At 46.7% G+C, this 20227-nt stretch overlaps 1 protein-coding gene across 2 annotated transcripts in view; it reads left to right on the top strand.

The window, feature by feature from the left end:
* The window catches only part of ndst1b (N-deacetylase/N-sulfotransferase (heparan glucosaminyl) 1b), a 213140-nt gene that overhangs the window by 115179 nt on the left and 77734 nt on the right, over window positions 1-20227 (top strand). For both annotated transcript variants that reach the window (XM_063053048.1, XM_063053049.1), the window contains exon 3: window positions 13866-15179. In XM_063053048.1, the coding sequence (XP_062909118.1) occupies window positions 14178-15179 (1002 nt within the window). In that variant the 5' untranslated portion in view covers window positions 13866-14177. The remainder of the gene's footprint in view (window positions 1-13865; window positions 15180-20227) is intronic.

Here is a 20227-nt window from a genome sequence, read left to right on the forward strand (position 1 = left end):
ACGCTTCACCTCGATGACAGCGGTGAGCTTACTTGAGCTCGCTTCAAACCAGTCCTGTGTCTTGCCCGGTTTCTTCCCGAAGGCTTTGAGTGCAGTGCTGTGGATAGTGTCCCTGAGAGAGTCCCATCTCTGCTGAGCATCTCCTTCTGGTGGGTCAGCAAGGAGAGCATCCTCCAGTGACTTGGTGAACTCTGCAGCTTTGCCTGGGTGTTGTGTCTTACTGGCATCGATGCGCTGCTTGCCTGGAGGCTTGGCGCAGTGCATCTTCTTTGGCCGAAGTCTGATCTTGCAGCAAACCAGAGAGTGATCCGTGTCGCAGTCGGCACTCTGAAAGGAGCGAGTCATGAGCACATTTACGTAAACTACCTGGAAAATCATTTTCTTGCAGCTATACTAGAATATAAAAGCAAGGATGTAATGTTGAGGCTTTATAAAGCACTGGTGAGGCCTCACAGAGTACTGTGAGTAGCTTTGGGACCCTTATCTAAGAAAGGATGTTTTGAAACTGGAGAGGTTCATGAAAATGATTCCAGGATTGAAAGGCTTGTCATATGAAGAGCGTTTGATGGCTCTGAACTTGTATTCACTGGAATTCAGAAGAATGAGGGGTGACCTCTTTGAAACCTGTTGAATGGTGAAAGGCCTTAATGGAGTGGATGTGGAGAGAATGTTTCCTATGATGGGAGAGTCTAAGGCCAGAGGACACAACCTCAGAATAGAGGGGTGTCCTTTTAGAATGGAGATGAGGAGGAATTTCTTTAGCCAGGGAATGATGAATCTGTGTAATTCTTTGCCACAGGCAGCTGTGGAGGCCAAGTTTTTATGTATAGTTAAGGCAGAGGTTGATAAATTCTTGATTGGTTAGGGCATAAAGGGATATGGGTGGGGGGAGGAGGAAGGCAGGAGATTGGGGCAGAGAGGAAAATTCCATGATGGAATGGCAGAGCAGACTTGATGGACCAAATGGCCTAATTCTGCACCTATAACTTATGGTCTTATTTACAGGAAAAAAAATATAGAATTTATGAAAAACTGTACATTAACACAAACTGGCAAACAACCAATGTGCAAAAGATATATTGTGCAAATTTGAAAACTAAATAAATAATATTGAGCATGTGAGTGTAAGGAGGCCTTGAAAGTGAGTCTGAAGGTCATAGAATCAGTTCAGAGTTGAAGTGAGTGAGGTTATTATCTGGACTCATTTAGAAACCTGATGGTTGGGGGGTGTAACTGTTCCTGAACCTGTCAGGAAGGAGGTACAAGAGCCTGAAGGCACACACTCAGTGATTCAGGAACAGCTTCTTCCCCTCTGCCGTCTGATTTCTGAATGGACGTTGAACCAGTGAACACTACCTCACTGCTTTGCCTGTTTTTGGGTTTTTTTGCACTACTTAGTTTAACTTAACTATTTAATAGACGTATACGTTTACTGTAATTCAGTTTTTCTCTATACTTATTTCTAATGTATTTCATTGTACTACTGTCACTAAATTACCAAATTCCACGACATACGCCAGTGATATTAAACCTGATTCTGATCCTGTACCTCCTTCCTGATACCTGCAGAGAGTAGAGAGCACAGCCTGGATAGTGGGGTCCTGAGGCTCCTGTACCTCCTTCTCGACACCTACAGTGAGTGGAGAACACGGCCCGGACAGTGGCGTCCTGATCACGGATGCTGCTTTCTTGTGGCCATCAGAGTTTGGAATAGCAAAGGTTAGCTGCTCTGTCTTCAGACATTTGCATCCTCCACTATCCGTAACCTTTAAGAAGAAGACGAATGCAGACCTCATGGCAGTATTAGAGACTGGATGGTTGACATTTGGTGCTTATTGAAGCTGTGGACTTCAGCTGGCTTTTAGTATTTCTGCCTGGCTGAAGTTCACACAGCTCGAGCAGTGGCTGCTTGTATTCCCCAAGCCTCCCTAGCACTGAGGACATCTTCAAAAGGCGATGTCTCGAAAGGGGGGCATCTGTTATTAAGGACTCCCATCACCCAGGACATGCCCTGTTCTCACTGTTACCGTCAGGGAGGAGGTACAGGAGCCTGAAAACACACACTCAACAAGTCAGGAACAGCTTCTTCCCCTCCACCATCAGATTTCTGAATTGACAATGAACCCATGAACTTTACCTCACTATATTTTCTCTCTTTTTGCACTACCTGTTTACTTAATTTTTAATATATTTATTGTAATTTATAGCATTTTTATTATCAAGTACACATCACAATAAATTTCACAATGTATGTCAGTGATATTAAACCTGATTCTGTGATGAGGTCAGACAATGCTCTACATTCTTGTAGCTAGCAGACATCTTCACTGCCCAGTCATTTATTGGTTTCTGCTTTTGGGCATAGTTAGCTGGGAACACAGGAACATCAGGGCCGTCTGAAACTTGCACAGCAGGTTTATAGTTTTAACCTGAGTAAGAATCGGGTTTATCGTCACCGACAGCAATCGTTGACTGTTTATTCATTTCCATTGATGCTGCCCGACCCGCTGAGTTTTCTGTTCCAAAGAGCTTGGTGTTGGGACCAGTTCTTTCCATGTTATTTGTCAATGATCCTGATGATGGAATTGATGCCTTTGTGACGAAGTTTGCGAGTGATACAAAGGTAGGTGGAGGGGCAGGTAACCCACACAGGATGCTGGAGGAACTCAGCAGGCCAGGCAGCATCTATGGCAAAGAGTACAGTCGACGTTTCGGGCCGAGATCCTTCAGCAGGACTGGAGGAAAGAAACATGAGTCAGAGTTAGGTTGGGGGAGGGGTGAAGTGAAGAGCTGGGAAGTTGCTTGGTGAAAGGATACAGGGCTGGAGGAGGGAGAATCGGATTGGAAAGGACAGAAGTCCATGGAAGAAAGGAAAGGGGGAGGAGCATCAGAGGGAGGTGATGGGCAGGTAAGGAGATGAGATGAGAGAGGAGGCTAACCAACCTAATGGCATGAACATCGATTTCTCAAACTTCTGGTAACGCGTCCCCCCACCCTTCACCATTCCCCATTCCCATTTCCCATTTCCCTCTCTCCATCTTATCACTTCTCTCTGGTGCTCTTCCCATTTTCTTTCTTCCATGGCCTTCTGTCCTCTCCTAACAGATACCCACTTCTCCAGCCCTGTATCTCTTTGGCCAATCAACGTCCCAGCTCTTTACTTCACCACACCACCTCCCTTCCTGGTTTATCACCCTATGTTTCACCTCCCCTCCCCTCTCCTCCCCTCCCCCACCTTCTAACTCTGACCCCTCCTGTTTTGCTCCAGTCCTGATGAAGGGTCTCGTCCCGAAATGTCAACCATACTCTTTCCCATAGATGCTACCTGGCCTGCTGAGTTCCTCCAGCATTTTGTGTGTGTTGCTCGGATTCCCAGCACCCGCAGATTTTCTCTCGTTTGTGGAGGGTTCCCTAAATGTGAACTTGCAGGTTGAGTCAGTCCAGAGGAAGGTCAGGAGAAGGATCCCAGGATTGAAAGGGTTCGTGTATGTGAAATGTTTGATGGCTCTGGGCCTGTACTCGCTGGAGTTTAGAACTCATTGAAACACATTGAATATTGAAAGGACTAGAGAGTGGATGTGGAGAGGATATTTCCTACTGTGGGGGACTCTGGGACCAGAGGGCACAGCCTCAAAATAGAGGGACGTCCATTTAGAGCAGAGGTGAGAAGGAATTTATTTTGCCAGACACTGATGAATCTGTGCGATTCATTGCCACAGAAGATCGTGGAGGCCAAGTCACTGTGTATATTTAAAGCGGAGGTTGATAGGTTCTTGATTAGCCAGAGTGTTAAAGGTTACGGGGAGAAGGCAGGAGAATGGGGCTGAGAGGGAAAATAAATCAGCCATGATGGAATGGCAGAGCAGACTCAATGGGCCGAATGGCCTAATTCTGCTCCTATGTTTTGGTAATAGATAGTCTTGAGAGTTCAGGTTAAACGTTGTCTTCAAACCCTCCACACTGAATCCATTCCACATTGCAAACTAGATAAAGCCATTGAAAATGAGACAATGCGGTTCTGCTGAGTGAAAGCCGGATGAAGCTTTTTCACTGGGAGTATTTATTAAACAGCACAAATTAAAAACTGGATTTGCATTTGCAGATAAAGTCCTCCCTGATGCGGTCTTCAGCTACTGGCAATTAAATAGTCTCAGTATCGTACCCTTGAAGTGTTTACACTTTTCAATCTTGATGCTTCATTGGTTCTCTCTGTCAGTCGTGTTTTGAGGAAAGTAGCAGGCTGAGCGGGTGACACTTTAACTGTGATATTTGCATTAGGTGAACTGGTGTTGTCAATATTCCAAATGCAATGAACACAGAACTTTAAAGGCCCTTCGGCCCACAATGTTGTGCTGACCTTTTAACCTCCAAGATCAATCTAACCCTTCCACGTGGCCCTCCGTTTTTCTATCATCCAAGTGCCGATCCAAAGATTTGTTTTGAAGGTTAGCTTTATTTCTCAGATGTACATCGAAACACACGTTGAAATCCAGACAGTCCGAGGATGTGCTGGGGGCAGCCGGCAAGTGTCACCACATTACAGCACCAACAAAGCATACCCACGACTCTCTAACCCTAACCCGTACGTCTTTGGACTGTGGGAGGTAACCAGAGCACCCAGAGAAAAGCCACGTGGTCACGGGGAGAATGTACAAACTCCTTGCTGACAGACCACGAACGCTGATCACTGGTGCCTGAAGTATTACAATAGCTGCTACGTTACCATGCCAACAGTAGAGTTTCTTAAATGTTCCTAATGTATCTGCCTCTACTACCACCCCTGGCAGAGCATTCACACACCCACCACTCCCTGTAAAAACAATACAAACCATCTCCAACTTCCCCCCGCCAACAAGACAAAATCTGCAGATGCTGGAAATCCAGAGCAACACACACAAAATGCTGGAGGAACTCAGCAGGCCAGGCAGCGTCTATGGAAAAAGCACTGTAGATGTTTTGGGTCGAAACCCTTCGGCAGGACTGAAGATAAAAGGCTTTTTTTTTCTCCAGTGTAGCTGAAGGGTTTCAGCCCGAAACGTCAACTGTGCTTTTTCCATCGATGCTGCCTGGCCTGCTGAGCTCCCTCAGCATTTTGTGTGTGTTGCTCCAACATCCCCCTATACTTTCCTCCAATCACCTTCAACTTATTCCCTATGATATTAACCATTTCCACCCTGGGAAAAAGTCTTTGGCTGTCCACTCAATTTCTGCCTCTTATCACCTTGTACACCTCTATCAAGTCACCTCTCATCCTCCTTCACGCCAAACAGAAAACCCCGAGCTCACTCAACCTGTCCTCATAAGACGTGCTCCCCGATCCAGGCAGCATCCTGGAAATCTCCACTGCCCCCTCTCTAAAGCTTCCACATCCCTCCTAAAATGAGGCGACCAGAACTGAACACAATCCTCCAAGTTACTGGGTGTATTTAAAGCGGAGGTTGATATGCTCATGGTTAATAAGTGTGTGAAAATTTATGGGGAGAAGAATAGAGTTGAGGGTTAATAAATCAGCCATGATGAAATGCCAGAGCAGACTCAAAGGGGGAATTGGCCTATTTCTTTTCCTGTTACAAGACCATAAGACATAGGAACAGAATTACACCATTGAGTCTGCTCCACCATTCCATCATGGCTGATTTATTATCCCTCTCAACCCCACTCTCCTGCTTTCTCACCGTAGCCTTTGATACCCTGGCTAATCAAGAACCTATCAACCTCCACTTGATATCTACCCAATGACTTGGCCTCCACAGCTGTCGGTGGCAATGAATTCCACAGATTCACCGCCCTCTGGCTAAAAAAATTCTTCCTCATCGCTTCTAAATGAACATCCCTCTATTGTGAGGCTGTGCCCTCTGGTTCTAGACTCCCCCGCTGTCAGAAACATCCTGTCCATATCCACTCTATTGAGGCCTTTCAATGTTCAACAGGTTTGAATGAGATTCCCCCTCATTCTTCTAAACTCCAGCGAGTACATGCCCAGAGCCATCACACAGTCCCCATACATTAATGCTTTCATTCCCTGAATCATTCTTGTGAACCTCCACTAGACCCTCTCCAATGCCAGCACATTTTTTCTGAGGTAAGAGGCCCAAAACCACTCACAATACTCCAAATGCGTTCTGACCCAATGTCTTTGAGAGCTTCAGCTTTATAAAGCATTGGTCTATGGTCTAAAAACAAGAGTTCAGACCTTGGACTCCAGGTCTGCAGGTGAAAAAATTTGCAGAAATGAATAGTTGACTTTCTGAGTCAGGACCCTTCATCTGAAACAAACACTGTTTACTCCTCTCCATGGATGCATTAGCGGAATCTCATGTTAAATGTTGAAATGATGTGTATCACAGATACAGGTGCCCCCCCGCTTTTCGAACGTTCGCTTTACAAAACCTCACTGTTACGAAAGACCTACATTAGTTTCCTGTTTTCGCTAACAGAAGGTGTTTTCACTGTTACGAAGAAAGGCAGCACGCGGAAAAAAAAATCAGCGCGTGCCCCGAGCAGCCGCTCTCCCCAGATTCAGAACAGCGTTCTCACCGGCATTGCTTAAACACGCGCCTGTGAGCAGCCGTTAGCAAGATGAGTTCTAAGGCATCGGAAAAGCCCAAAAGAGCTCGTAAGGGTGTTACACTTAGCGTAAAACTAGACATAATTAAGCGTTTTGATCGTGGTGAACGAAGTAAGGACAACGTGAGTTTGGCTTGTGGAAGTTGACGAAGATGATGTTGAAGAGGTTTTGGCATCCCATGACCAAGAACTGATAGATGAAGAGCTGATGCAATTGGAAGAGGAAAGGGTAACAATCTAAACCGAATTCAGTACCGAAAGTAAAGTTGTCCAGGAGCTGAACGTGAGGCGACTGCGTGAGATTTTCGCTGCAATGATGAAGTACGACTTTAATTTTGAAAGGGTACGTCGGTTTATTGCAAGATGGTTTGAGTGCTTACAAAGAACTGTATGATAGAAAAATGCGCGAGGCTCAGCAGTCAAGCAAGCCTTCCTCATCAGCCACAGCAGACGACGAACCTCGACCTTCGACATTGAGGCAGGCAGTCATAGGAGAAGATGAGCTGCCTGCCCTGATTGACAATGAGGTGACACCCCAGTGTCCCACCACCCCAGCCCCTGGGCCCCGGACAGATACGGATTTGCAGAGAATGCAGCGGTAGCTGGAACTCACTCAGCACATCTTTAAGAAAAAAAGCCGAAATAAACAGGCTAATTAATTAGGTGCCGCCTGGCATGTAAATGTCGGCCCAGATCAGAGGCGATTGCTGATTGCGTCGCCTCTGATCTGGGCCGACATGTACATGCCGGGCGACACCTAATTAATTAGCTTGTTTATTGCGACTTTTTTCTTAAAGATGTGCTGTGTGCCTCCCGGCTACTGCTGGACCCCTGCGTGCTTCGCGGATCGGTATCGGTTCGCTGCCCGGAGGGTGGGGGCCACTGCACCAGCCAAACAACGACGACTCAGCCTAACACACCATCATCAGTGTGCTCGGTGTCTTCACAATTCCCGTAAGTGATTATACATACATTATTTCTACTTTATATAGGCTGTGTATTTTTACGTGTTATTTGGTATGATTTGGCAGCTTCATAACTTAAAGGTTACTGGAGAGCGCTTGCGCCTTGTTTTTGCCGAGAGTGCTTGCGTGAGATCTTTGCTACGGAGAACAGTTCAGGCAATGATTGTGGAAAAGTATTTCTACTTTAAATAGGCTGTGTATTCATCATATCATTCCTGCTTTTACTATATGTTACTGTTATTTTAGGTTTTATGTGTTATTTGGCATGATTTGGTAGGTCATTTTTGGGTCTGTGAACGCTCACAAATTTTTCCCATATAAATAAATGGTAATTGCTTCTTCGCTTTACAACGTTCCGGCTTACGAACCATTTCATAGGAATGCTCTACATTCGAATGGCAGGGGAAACCTGTAGTGTTAGAGCATAAGACATAGGAGCAGAATCAGGCCATTCAGCCCATCGACTCTGCTCCACCATTCCATCATGGCTGATCCCGGATCCCACTCGACCCCATACACCTGCCTTCTCACCATATCCCTTGATCCCTGACCGATCTGGAAATGATCAACTTCCATCTTCGATATACGCATGGACTTGACTTCCACCACAGTCTGTGGCAGACCATTCACAGATTCACTACTCTCTGGTTAAAAAAATTCCTTCTTACCACTGTACTAAAGGGTCGCCCCTCAATGTTGAGGCTGTGCCTTCTAGCTCTGTATACCCCCACGATAGGAAACATCCTCTCCACATCTACCTTATCTAGTCTTTTCAACATTTGGTAGGTTTCTATGAGATCCCCCGGTATTCTTCTAAATTCCAGTGAATACAGGCCTAAAGCTGCCAAATGCTCCTCATATATTAACCCCCTTCATTCCTGGAATCATCCTCGTGAACCTCCTCTGGACTCTCTCCAATGACAACACATCCTTTCTGAGATACGGGGCCCAAAACTGTTGATGATACTCCAAGTGTGGCCTGACTAGTGTCTTATAAAGCCTCAGCTCCTTGCTTTTATATTCTATTCGCCTTGAAATAAATGCCAACATTGCATTTGCTTTCTTTACCAACGACTCAGCCTGTAAATTAACTTTCTGGGAGTCTTGCATGAGGACTCCTAAGTCTCTCTACACCACTGATGTTTGAACCTTCTCCCCATTTAGGTAATAGTCCGCACTATTCCATCTGCCACATTTTTGCCCATTCTTCAAATTTGTCTAAATCCTTCTGCAAAATACTCAGCACTATCTACCTCTCCACCTATCTTCGTATCATCCACAAACTTTGCCACAAAGCCATCAATTCCATTATCTAAATCATTAACAAACAATGTGAAAAGCCGTGGTCCCAATACTGACTCCTGAGGAACACCATTAGTCACTGGCAGTCAACCAGAAAAGGCCTCTCTTATCCCCACTCACTGCCTCCTGCCTGTCAGCCATTCTCCTATCCATGCCAGTATCTTTCCGGTAACGCCACAGGATTTTATCTTGTTAAGCACCTCGTGTGTGGCACCTCATCAAATACCTTCTGAAAATCCAAGTCAATGACAGCCACTGCCTCTCCTTTGTCCACCCTGCTGATTACTTCCTTGAAGAACTCTAACAGATTTGCCAGGCAAGATTTCTCCTTACAGAAACCATGCTGACTTGGACTTATTTTATCTTTAGTCTCCTGTGTTCTTTAACCTTTGGAGAGAAGAGTGAATGTATGATTAGCAAGTGTGAATGTGACTGTGGTTATCTGTGATATTCATCCCCACCCACATCATTAGACCATTACTGTAAGTTCAAGGAATCAGAATCGGGTTTATTAAAAAGGATCAAATGGTTCGAAGGTTCATTTGTTATCAAAGTATACAACTCTGAAATTCTTCAATTCTCTGGCTAGCCTTGAAACCAAGAAAGACAAGAACATCAGTGTGATCACCGACCCCCAAATCAAACCTCCCCAAAAAAAAAGAAGCAAAAAATGGAATAGGGACATCAACTCCCAAATCCTTTCTCCCACACAAAAATCGAGCAAAACTGATCAGGAATATCATCCCCAAATCCCTTTTCCCACACAAAAATCGAGCAAAACTGATCAGGAATATCATCCCCAAATCCCTTTTCCCGCACAAAAAGAAACAAGAAGATCGGGTGAAAAAACACAGAATTTTTTAAAAGTCTATAGTCCAAGTCTACATCCAAAATGCAGAAAAAACCTGGGCAACACGCCTGAGGCGCTGCAGTAGGCTCTTCCCCCTCCGTTACCGAGCAACCGATCAAACGGCAGGCGGCAGGCGCTCACCATCTGCTTCAGTCTCCCTTGTCGCTTTAATTGGCGAACAATGGAAGCTATTATTGGGGAAATGGAGCCAAACCTCAGCTCGTGCCCTGTCCCACAGCCTGCCCGCCACGATGTTCGCGCACACTGCCAATGCCTCCCGGAATCCTCTCGGAGACTCCAGAGCACCGAATCACCCAAATGATCTCCAAACTGCAAAACGTAGGCTCCAACTGTACCAGAATCCCATTCAAGGCAAGAAACAAACATTAAAAAAAACGCAAAAGAAGTGGAAAAGGTGGTTCCATGATCTATCCAGAAGATGTCGACCAAAGGAGTGTTGTACGCAGGTGCCATCTTGACCCGATAATCACGGACGTATATTGTGAAATTTGTTGTTTAGCATCAGCAGTACAGTACAATACATAATAATTACTATGTATTACAAAATAAGTAAATAATGCAAAGGAACAGGGATGGTCAGGTAGTGTTCGAGAGTTCAGGGGCCTTTCGGAAATCTGATGGTGGAGGGGCAGAAACAGCTCCTGAATTGTTGAGAGGGGATCTTCAGGGTCCTGTACATCCTACCGGATGGTAATAATGAGAAGAAGGCATGGTGGGGGTCCTTAAGTGCATTGATCCTCAAAGCTCATACACAAGTTGATAGGGTGATTAACAAGCTGGGTTGGCACAACATTGTGGGCCGAAGGGCCTGTACTGTGCTGTACTATTCTATGTTCTATGTTCTATGTCCTAAGCTGTATGGTGTGTCGGTCATCATCAGTTGGTGGGATTGAGTTCAAAAGCCACGAGGTAATGTTGCAGCTCTATAAAAAACCCTGGTTACACCACACTTGGAGCATTGTCTTTAGTTCTGGTTGTTTCATTATCAGAAGGATACGGAAGCTTTAGGGAGGGTGCAGAGATTTACCAGAATGCTGTCTGGATTAGAGAGCATGTTTTATGAGGATAGGTTGAGCGGGGTGGAGCTTTTCTCTTTGGAGCGAAGGAGGATGAGAGGTGACTTGATAGAGGTGTACAAGATGATGAGAGGCATTAATAGAGTGAACGCCCAACACCTTTTCCCCCAGGGCAGAAATTGCTAATACAAGGGGGCATCATTTCAAGGTGATTGGAGGAAAGTATAGTTGGGTGGGGGGGGGAATATCAGAGATTGATGGATGTGTGGAACGGGGAGTGGCGATAGAGTCTGTTGTTGCCAGTACAATCTTCTTTGTGGTTGTGTACTGTGATGCCAACAGGCTCAATAAACTGATCAGAAAGGCAGGCTCTGTTATAGCAGTCAAACTGGACACACTGGAGGCTGTGGTAGAACAAAGGACCCTACGGAATATCCTGACAATTCTGGACAATGTTTCTCACCCTCTGCGCGCCACCCTGTCTGAACAGAGAAACACTGTCAGTAATAGACCAAGACAACTGGCACTGCTCCAAAGAGCGCCATACGAGGTCATTCTTACTCTCGGCCATTAGGCTCTATAATGAGTCAACCTGTAGCCAGGGAAGTGATAACTCCCTTCTGTTAAGGTTTGAGGTTACTTTTTTAAGAATTCTTTCTTACTTCGTATTTGTATATCTGTGCACTTGTAATGCTATTGTGATATTGTAATTTCCTTGAGGATCAATAAAGTATCTATCTATCCAGAGGCAGATATGTTCGGGACATTTAAGAGACTCTTAGGCAGATAGATGATAGAAAAATGGAGGGCTACGTAGGAGGGAAAGGTTAGATTGATCTTGGAGTAGGTTAAAGGGTCAGCACAACATCATGGGCCAAAGAGCCTGTAGTGTGCTGTTGTGTTCTGTGTAACCGTTGACTCTCACATTCTGCTCTGCAAAGCATTTTGCAGATTTTATTTAGTTTTGCAAAGGATTAAATGGTGCAAATTACATTTACCACAGATACCTCTCAGCACTATTACTGAAACCCCTGAACCAAATATTAATTGTAGAATGATTTCTGAATTCAAGATTTATGATCATGGGTTAAGCGTCTGTGTCTGGAGATAATGTTTTTATTTTGCATTTACATCTCTGAGCATGCAATAGCAAGGTATCACACTTGAGTAAGATCACAGATTGAAGGAGGACCTGAGTTATTGGGAAAGGTTGAACAGGTTTGGACTTTGGTCCCAGTAGTGTAGGTGATCGAGGGGAGATGGGTATAGAAAATAGGTGCAGGAGTAGGCCATTTGGCCCTTTGAGCCTGCACCGCCATTCAGTATGATCATGGCTGATCATCCAACTCAGAACCCTGTACCAGCCTTCCCTCCATACCCCGATCCCTTTAGCCACAAGGGCCATATCTAACTCCCTCTTAAATATAGCCAATGAACTGACCTCAAATGTTTCCTGTGGTAGAGAATTCCACAGATTCACCACTCTCTGTGTGAAGAAGTTTTTCCTAATCTCGGTCCTAAAAGGCTTCCTCAAACTGTGACCCCTCGTTCTGGACTTCCCCAACATCAGGAACAATCTTCCTACATCTATCCTGTCCAATCTCTTTAAAATTTTATACGTTTCAATAAAATCCCCCTCAATCTTCTAAATTCCAGAGAGTACAAGCCTAGTGGATCCAGTCTTTCATCATATGAAAGTCCTGCCATCCCAGGAATCAATCTGGTGAACCTTCTTTGTACTCCCTCTATGGCAAGGATGTCTTTCCTCAGATTAGGGGACCAAAACTACACACGATACTCCAGGTGTGGTCTCACCAAGGCCTTGTACAACTGCAGTAGTACCTCCCTGCTCCTGTACTCAAATCCTCTCGCTATGAATGCCAACATACCATTCGCCTTTTTCACCGCCTGCTGTACCTGCATTCCCACTTTCAATGACTGGTGTATAATGACACCCAGGTCTCATTGCACCTCCCCTTTTCCTAATCGGCCACCATTCAGATAATAATCTGTTTTCCTGTTCTTGCCACCAAAGTGGATAACCTCACATTTATCCACATTAAATTGCATCTGCCATGAATTTGCCCACTCACCTAACCTATCCAAGTCACCCTGCATCCTCCTAGCATCCTCCTCACAGCTAACACTGCCGCCCAGCTTCGTGTCATCCGCAAACTTGGAGATGCTGCATATAATTCCCTCGTCTAAGTCATTAATATATATTGTAAACAACTATAGATAGGGTATAATATAGATGGGGTAAATGCAAGCAGGCTTTTTCCACTGGGGTTGGGTGAGACTACAACTAGAGGCCATAGGTCAAGGGTGAAGGGTGAAATATTGAGGCAGTACAGTAACGTCCAGCTTCGTGTAATGCTATTAAAGCACCAGCAATTGGAGTTCGATTTCCACCACTGTCTGTGAGGAGTTTATACACTCTCTCCGTGACCACGTAGATTTCCTCTGGGTGCTCTGGTATCCTCCCACAGTCCAATGACGTACGGGTCGGAGGCTTCATTGGTCACATGAGTGTAATTGGTGGCTCTAGGCCTGTACTCGCTGGGATTAGAAGAATGAGGGGGAATCCCATTGAAACCAATAAAATATTGCAAGGCCCAGATGAGTGGATGTGGAGAAGATGTTTCCAATAGTGGGAGTCTAGGACCAGAGTGTTCAGTCTCAGAATAAAGGGACGTCCATTTAGAACAGAGATGAGGAGGAATTTCTTTAGCCAGAGGGTGGTGAGTCTGTGGAATTCATTGCGACAGATGGCTATGGAGGTCAAGTCAAGTGGGTATATTTAAAGCAGAGGTTGATTGGTTCTTGATTAGTCAGGATGTCAAAGGTTATAAGGAGAAAGCTGGAGGGTGGGGCTGAAAGGGAAAATAAATCAGCCGTGATAGCATGGCGGAGCAGACTCGATGGGCCAAATGGCCTAATTGTGCTCCTGTACCTTATGGTCTTATGGCATGTCAGTCCACAGTCCACATGGATGTTCTCACATTGAGAGAGAGATGCCATGCTGGAGATTGGTGACTGTGACTCGATGTTTGGAATACAGATGCAATGAATAACAGTGTTGTGAATAACTGATGTTTTGTCCCGACAGGAGCATGAACTGACCTCTGTCTCTCCTCGTTACAGGAAGCTCTTGCCTTCACTAAATTGTGATTGATGGTGTTGACGCTTCGGGCTTGGTACCCCTCCCATGTTCCACCATCCCGTGACCCTTCCCGTTCGCAGTTCCATTCTCAACACATGCTCGATTGGAACGAAGAGCGGAAGACGTCAACCCTGCCACACCAGAGCCCTGAGGAATCTTGAGCAACTTTGCACTCTTGGTTTTACGGCCATTAATGGTTTGCAATGGTGACATGAAAGGCAAGCGAGGTAAAGAGGGTCAATTGCTACTTTCCTGAAGAAAAGGAGTTCCGACGGGAAGGTCGCGCTTAAAGCATGAGTTTGCTGAGCCGATTCCGCCGAGCGTTCCGCCAACTCACGCTGCAAGGAATCCTCCTCCTGCTCTTCGCCTTCTGCACAGCGACAGTATTCATCTCCGGCTATTTCCTCTACATCGGCACAAAGCAGGAAACAGAGCCGTCGAGCGAAGTCGGGGGCTCGGATTGCGATGACTCCAGGGTCACTCCCGCTAGGCTGCTCCCGACCAAAGCGGTCAGGCGGGCAGAATTGTCCCGGACGGACCCCGTGGTGCTGGTCTTCGTCGAAAGCATGTACACACAACTCGGGCAGGAAATCGTGGCCATTCTGGAGTCCAGCCGCTTTAAGTACCACACTGAAATCGCACCTGGGAAAGGAGATATGCCCACCTTGACGGACGGAGACCGGGGGCGTTTTACCCTCATTGTATATGAAAATATTTTGAAGTATGTGAATTTGGACGCTTGGAACAGGGAACTCCTCGACAAATACTGCATAGAGTACAGTGTTGGTATCATTGGCTTCTTTAAGGCAAACGAAAACAGCTTACTGAGCGCCCAACTCAAAGGATTTCCTCTCTACCTGCATTCCAACCTTGGCCTCAAAGACTGCAGCATCAACCCAAGATCCCCACTCCTCTACATCACCAAGGCAAAGGAGATGGAGAAGGGAAAGGGATTCCTCCCAGGAGATGACTGGACCGTCTTCCAGTCCAATCATTCAACCTACGAGCCTGTCTTGCTCGCAAAGACCAAATCAGCGGAGAAGATCCCTCACATGGAGGTGGATGCAGCCCTCCACACGACGGTGGTGCAGGACCTGGGTCTTCACGACGGCATCCAGAGAGTTCTCTTCGGCAACAACATGAACTTCTGGCTCCACAAGCTTATCTTCGTCGACGCTGTCTCCTTCCTGACAGGGAAGCGGTTGTCTCTCTCGTTGGACAGGTATATCCTGGTGGACATTGATGACATCTTTGTTGGGAAGGAAGGGACCAGGATGAAAGCAGAAGATGTGAAGGTGAGCATGCGTTTCACTGCATGGTTTGAAAGGAGGGGCAGAATTGCCACCTGTACCAAAATACAGATCAGATCACCACACAGAACAAGGGAAATCAGCAACAGAACGCAGAGTAAAGTGTGACAGGTGCAGAGAAAGTACAGTGCAAAGTTCAAAGTAAGTTTATTATCAAAATATTAAAGAGAAATAATAATGAATAAGCAATAAATATTGAGAACATGAGATGAAAGTGAGTGCATAGGCTGTGGGAACAGTTTAGTGATGGGGTGAGTGAAGTTATTCCCTTCTCTATTGTGCAGGCAGACTATATGGTGCAAGGCCATAACGAAGTAGATTGTGAGGTCAAGGGTCCATCTTATTGTACTAGGAAGCATTCAATAGTTTACAACAGTGGGGTAGAAGCTGCCCTTCAGCCTGGTGATATGGTCTTTCAGGCTTTTGTATCTTCTGCCTGATGGGAGAGGGGGGAAGAGAGAATGTCTGGGGTGGGTGGGCTCTTTGATTGTTGACTGCTTTACTGAGACTGTGAGAAGCGTAGACAGCGTCCATGGAGGGGAGGCTGGTTTCTGAGATATGATGTTTGGTGCATAGATTTAAAAGTAGGTATCCCAGAAGAAGGGATGGGCAGAATTGGTGAATCAGTTGTACAGTGAACACAAAATAATCTGCAGATGCTGGGGGCAAAGCAACACTCACAACACGCTGGAGGAACTCAGCAGGTCGGGCAGCGTCCGTGGAAACGATGAGTCGACGTTTCGGGCCGGAACCCTTCGTCAGGACTGTAGAGGGAAGGGGCAGAGGCCCTATAAAGAAGGTGGGGGGAGGATGGGAAGGAGAAGGCTGGTAGGTTCCAGGTGAAAAACCAGTAAGGGGAGAGATAAAGGGGTGGGGGTGGGGAAGCAGGGAGGTGATAGGCAGGAAAGGTGAAGAAAAAATAGGGGAAAACACAATGGGTAGTAGAAGGAGGTGGGACCAAGAGGGAGGTGATAGGCAGCTGGGGGAGGGGGCAGAGTGACATAGGGATAGGGGAAGGGAGGGGGAGGGAATTACCAGAAGTTGGAGAATTCTATGTTCATACCAAGGGGCTGGAGACTACCTAGATGGTATATGAGGTGTTGCTCCTCCAACCTGAGTGTGGCTTCATCTTGACAGTAGAGGAGGCCGTGGATAGACATATCAGAATGGGAATGGGACGTGGAATTAAAATGTGTGGCCACTGGGAGATCCTGCTTTCTCTGGCGGACAGAGCGTAGGTGTTCAGCGAAATGATCTCCCAGTCTGCATCAGGTCTTGCCAATATATAGAAGGCCGCATCGGGAGCACCAGACACAGTATATCACCCCAGCCGACTCACAGGTGAAGTGTCGCCTCACCTGGAAGGACTGTCTGGGGCCCTGAATGGTGGTAAGGGAGGAAGTGTAAGGGCATATGTAGCACTTGTTCCAATTACAAGGATAAGTGCCAGGAGGGAGATCGGTGGGGAGGGATGGGGGGGACGAATGGACAAGGGAGTCGCGTAGGGAGTGCCTGCGGAAAGTGGGGCGGGGGGGGAGAGAAAGATGTGCTTGGTGGTGGGATCCCATTGGAGGTGGCAGAAGTTACGGAGAATAATATGTTGGACCCGGAGGCTGGTGGGGTGGTAGGTGAGGACAAGGGGAACCCTATTCCTAGTGGGGTGGCGGGAGGATGGAGTGAGAGCAGATGTGTGTGAAATGGGGGAGATGCGTTTGAGAGCAGAGTTGATGGTGGAGGAAGGGAAGCCCCTTTCTTTAAAAAAGGAGGACACCTCCCTCGTCCTAGAATGAAAAACCTCATCCTGAGAGCAGATGCAGCGGAGACGGAGGAATTGCGAGAAGGGGATGGCATTTTTGCAAGAGACAGGGTGAGAAGAGGAATAGTCCAGATAGCTTTTCTATCTCTGGAGACAGCTTATCTACCAAACCTATTCTGGTATCAGCTCCCCACTTTTCCTTTGCTACATCGACGACTGCATTGGCGCTGCTTCCTGCACGCATGCTGAGCTCGTTGACTTCATTAACTTTGCCTCCAACTTTCACCCTGCCCTCAAGTTTACCTGGTCCATTTCCAAAACCTACCTCCCCTTTCTAGATCTTTCTGTCTCTATCTCTGGAGACAGCTTATCTACTGATGTCTACTATAAGCCTACTGACTCTCACAGCTATCTGGACTATTCCTCTTCTCACCCTGTCTCTTGCAAAAATGCCATCCCCTTCTCGCAATTCCTCCGTCTCTGCCGCATCTGCTCTCAGGATGAGGCTTTTCATTCCAGGACGAGGGAGATGCCCTCCTTTTTTAAAGAAAGGGGCTTCCCTTCCTCCACCATCAACTCTGCTCTCAAACGCATCTCCCCCATTTCACGCACATCTGCTGTCACTCCATCCTCCCACCACCCCACTAGTAATAGGGTTCCCCTTGTCCTCACCTACCACCCCACCAGCCTCCGGGTCCAACATGTAATTCTCTATAATTTCCGCCACCTCCAACGGGATCCCACCACTAAGCACATCTTTCCCTCCCTCCCCCTGCTTTCTGCAGGGATTGCTCCCTACGCGACTCCCTTGTCCATTCGTTCCCCCCATCCCTCCCCACTGATCTCCCTCCTGGCACTTATCCTTGTAAGCGGAACAAGTGCTACACATGCCCTTACACTTCCTCCCTTACCACCATTCAGGGCCCCAAACAGTCCTTCCAGGTGAGGCGACACTTCACCTGTGAGTCGGCTGGGGTGATATACTGCGTCCGGTGCTCCCGATGTGGCCTTCTATATATTGGCGAGACCCGACGCAGACTGGGAGATGGTTTCGCTGAACACCTACGCTCTGTCCACCAGAGAAAGCAGGATCTCCCAGTGGCTACACATTTTAATTCCATGTCCCATTCCCATTCTGATATGTCTATCCACGGCCTCCTCTACTGTAAAGATGAAGCCACCCTCAGGTTGGAGGAACAACACCTTATATTCCGTCTGGGTAGCCTCCAACCTGATGGCATGAACATTGGCTTCTCAAACTTCCGCTAATGCCCCACCTCCCCCTCGTACCCCATCCGTTATTTATCTATATACACACATTCTTTATCTCTCTCTCTCCTTTTTCTCCCTCTGTCCCTCTAACTATACCCCTTGCCCATCCTCTGGGCTTTTCCCCCCCTCCCCTTTTTCTTTCTCCCGGGGCCTCCTGTCCCATGATCCTCTCATATCCCTTTTGCCAATCACCTGTCCAGCTCTTGGCTCTATCCCTCTCCCTCCTGTCTTCTCCTATCATTTCGGATCTCCCCCTCCCGCTCCCACTTTCAAATCTCTTACTCACTCTTCCTTCAGTTAGTCCTGACGAAGGGTCTCAGCCCGAAACGTCGACGGTACCTCTTCCTAGAATGCTGCCTGTCCTGCTGCGTTCACCAGCAACTTTGATGTGTGTTGCTTGAAATTCCAGCATCTGCAGATTTCCTCATGTTTGCGATAATTTACACCAACTTTGATAAAGAAGTTTCAACTTTCAGCTTAGACCTGTTGAGTTCCTCCAGCATTTTTGTGTGTTACTCTGGATTTCCAACATCTGCAAAATCACTTGTGTCTTACTTTCTTAGCAGTTGTTTTGAACAAGAAAGATCAGCATTGAAAAAGCTGTATGAGTGTGCATGGGCAATACAGATTTGTGCAGGCATGTTTCGAGCCCGGAATAATCACCACCTCTCATCCCCCCTCCCCCCAGGTTTTTCTACTACAGGACACGTATCGGTTTGGACTGCAGCTCACTGCCAGCCTCTCTGCGGCTTTGTAATGTGCCCGAGGCTCCGAAGCAGCGGGTGGCCATCACGTCAATTCATAACCATTAGAACTCAAATACTTGCTGCCGAAAAGCTCGTGAGCAAAAGATAGGGGAAAAGAGATGAAAGAGAAAGAGAGAGAGAGATGGGAGAGAGAGAAGGAGAGACGCAGGGAGTGGAGAGAGAGACAGTAGGAGCAGAATTAGGCCATTTGGCCCATCGAGTCTGCTCCACCGTTCAATCATAGCTGATAATTTTTTTTTCCCCTCCTGAGCCCCATTCCCCAGCCTTCTCCCCATAACCCTCGATGCCTTCGCCAATCAAGAACCTATCAGTCTCCGCCTTAAATACATCCAACAACCTGGCCTCCACAACTGCCTGTGGTAACAAATTCCACAAATTTACCACCCTCTGGCTAAAAAAATTTCTTCATACCTCTGTTCTGAGTGGACTCCCCTCTATCCTGAGGCAGTGTCCTCTTGTCCTAGACTCCTCCACCATAGAAAATATCCTTTCTACATCTACTCCATCTAGGCCTTTTAACATTTGAAAAGTTTCAGTGAGATCCCCCACCCCCATCCTTCTAAATTTCACCGAGTACAGGCCCAGAGCCATCAAATGTTCCTCATATGATAACCCTTTCATTCCCAGAACCATCCTTGTGAACCTCCTCTGGACCCTCTCCAATGCCAGCACATCTTTTCTTATATTCTAGACTTCTTGGAATGAATGCTAACATTGCATTTGCTTTCCTCACCACCAGCTCTACCAGCAAGTTAACCTTTAGAGTATTCTGCACCAGGACTCCTAAGTCCCTTTGCATTTCAGATTTTCAGATTTCCTCCAGATTTAGAAAATCATCAGCACATTTATTTCTACTACCAAAGTGCATTACAATGCATTTTCCAACGTTGTGTTTCATTTGCAACTTTCTTGCCCATTCTCCTAATCTGTCTAAGTCCTTCTGCAGCCTACCTGTTTCCTCAACACTACCCACCCCTCCACCAGTCTTCATATCATCTGCAAACTTGGCAACAAAGCCATCTATTCCATCATCTAAATCACTGATATACAGCATAAAAAGAAGTGGTCCCAACACCGACCCCTGCGGAACACCACTAGTCACTGGCAGCCAACCAGACAAGGATTGGCCAGACATTGCCTCCTACCAATCAGCCAATGCTCTAACCATGTTAGTAACTTTCCTGTAATACCATAGGCTCTTAACTTGGTAAGCAGCCTCATGTGTGGCACCTTGTCAA

This window comes from Mobula hypostoma, chromosome 7 (assembly GCF_963921235.1).
Source record: "Mobula hypostoma chromosome 7, sMobHyp1.1, whole genome shotgun sequence".
NCBI classification, from domain to species: Eukaryota; Metazoa; Chordata; class Chondrichthyes; order Myliobatiformes; family Myliobatidae; genus Mobula; species Mobula hypostoma.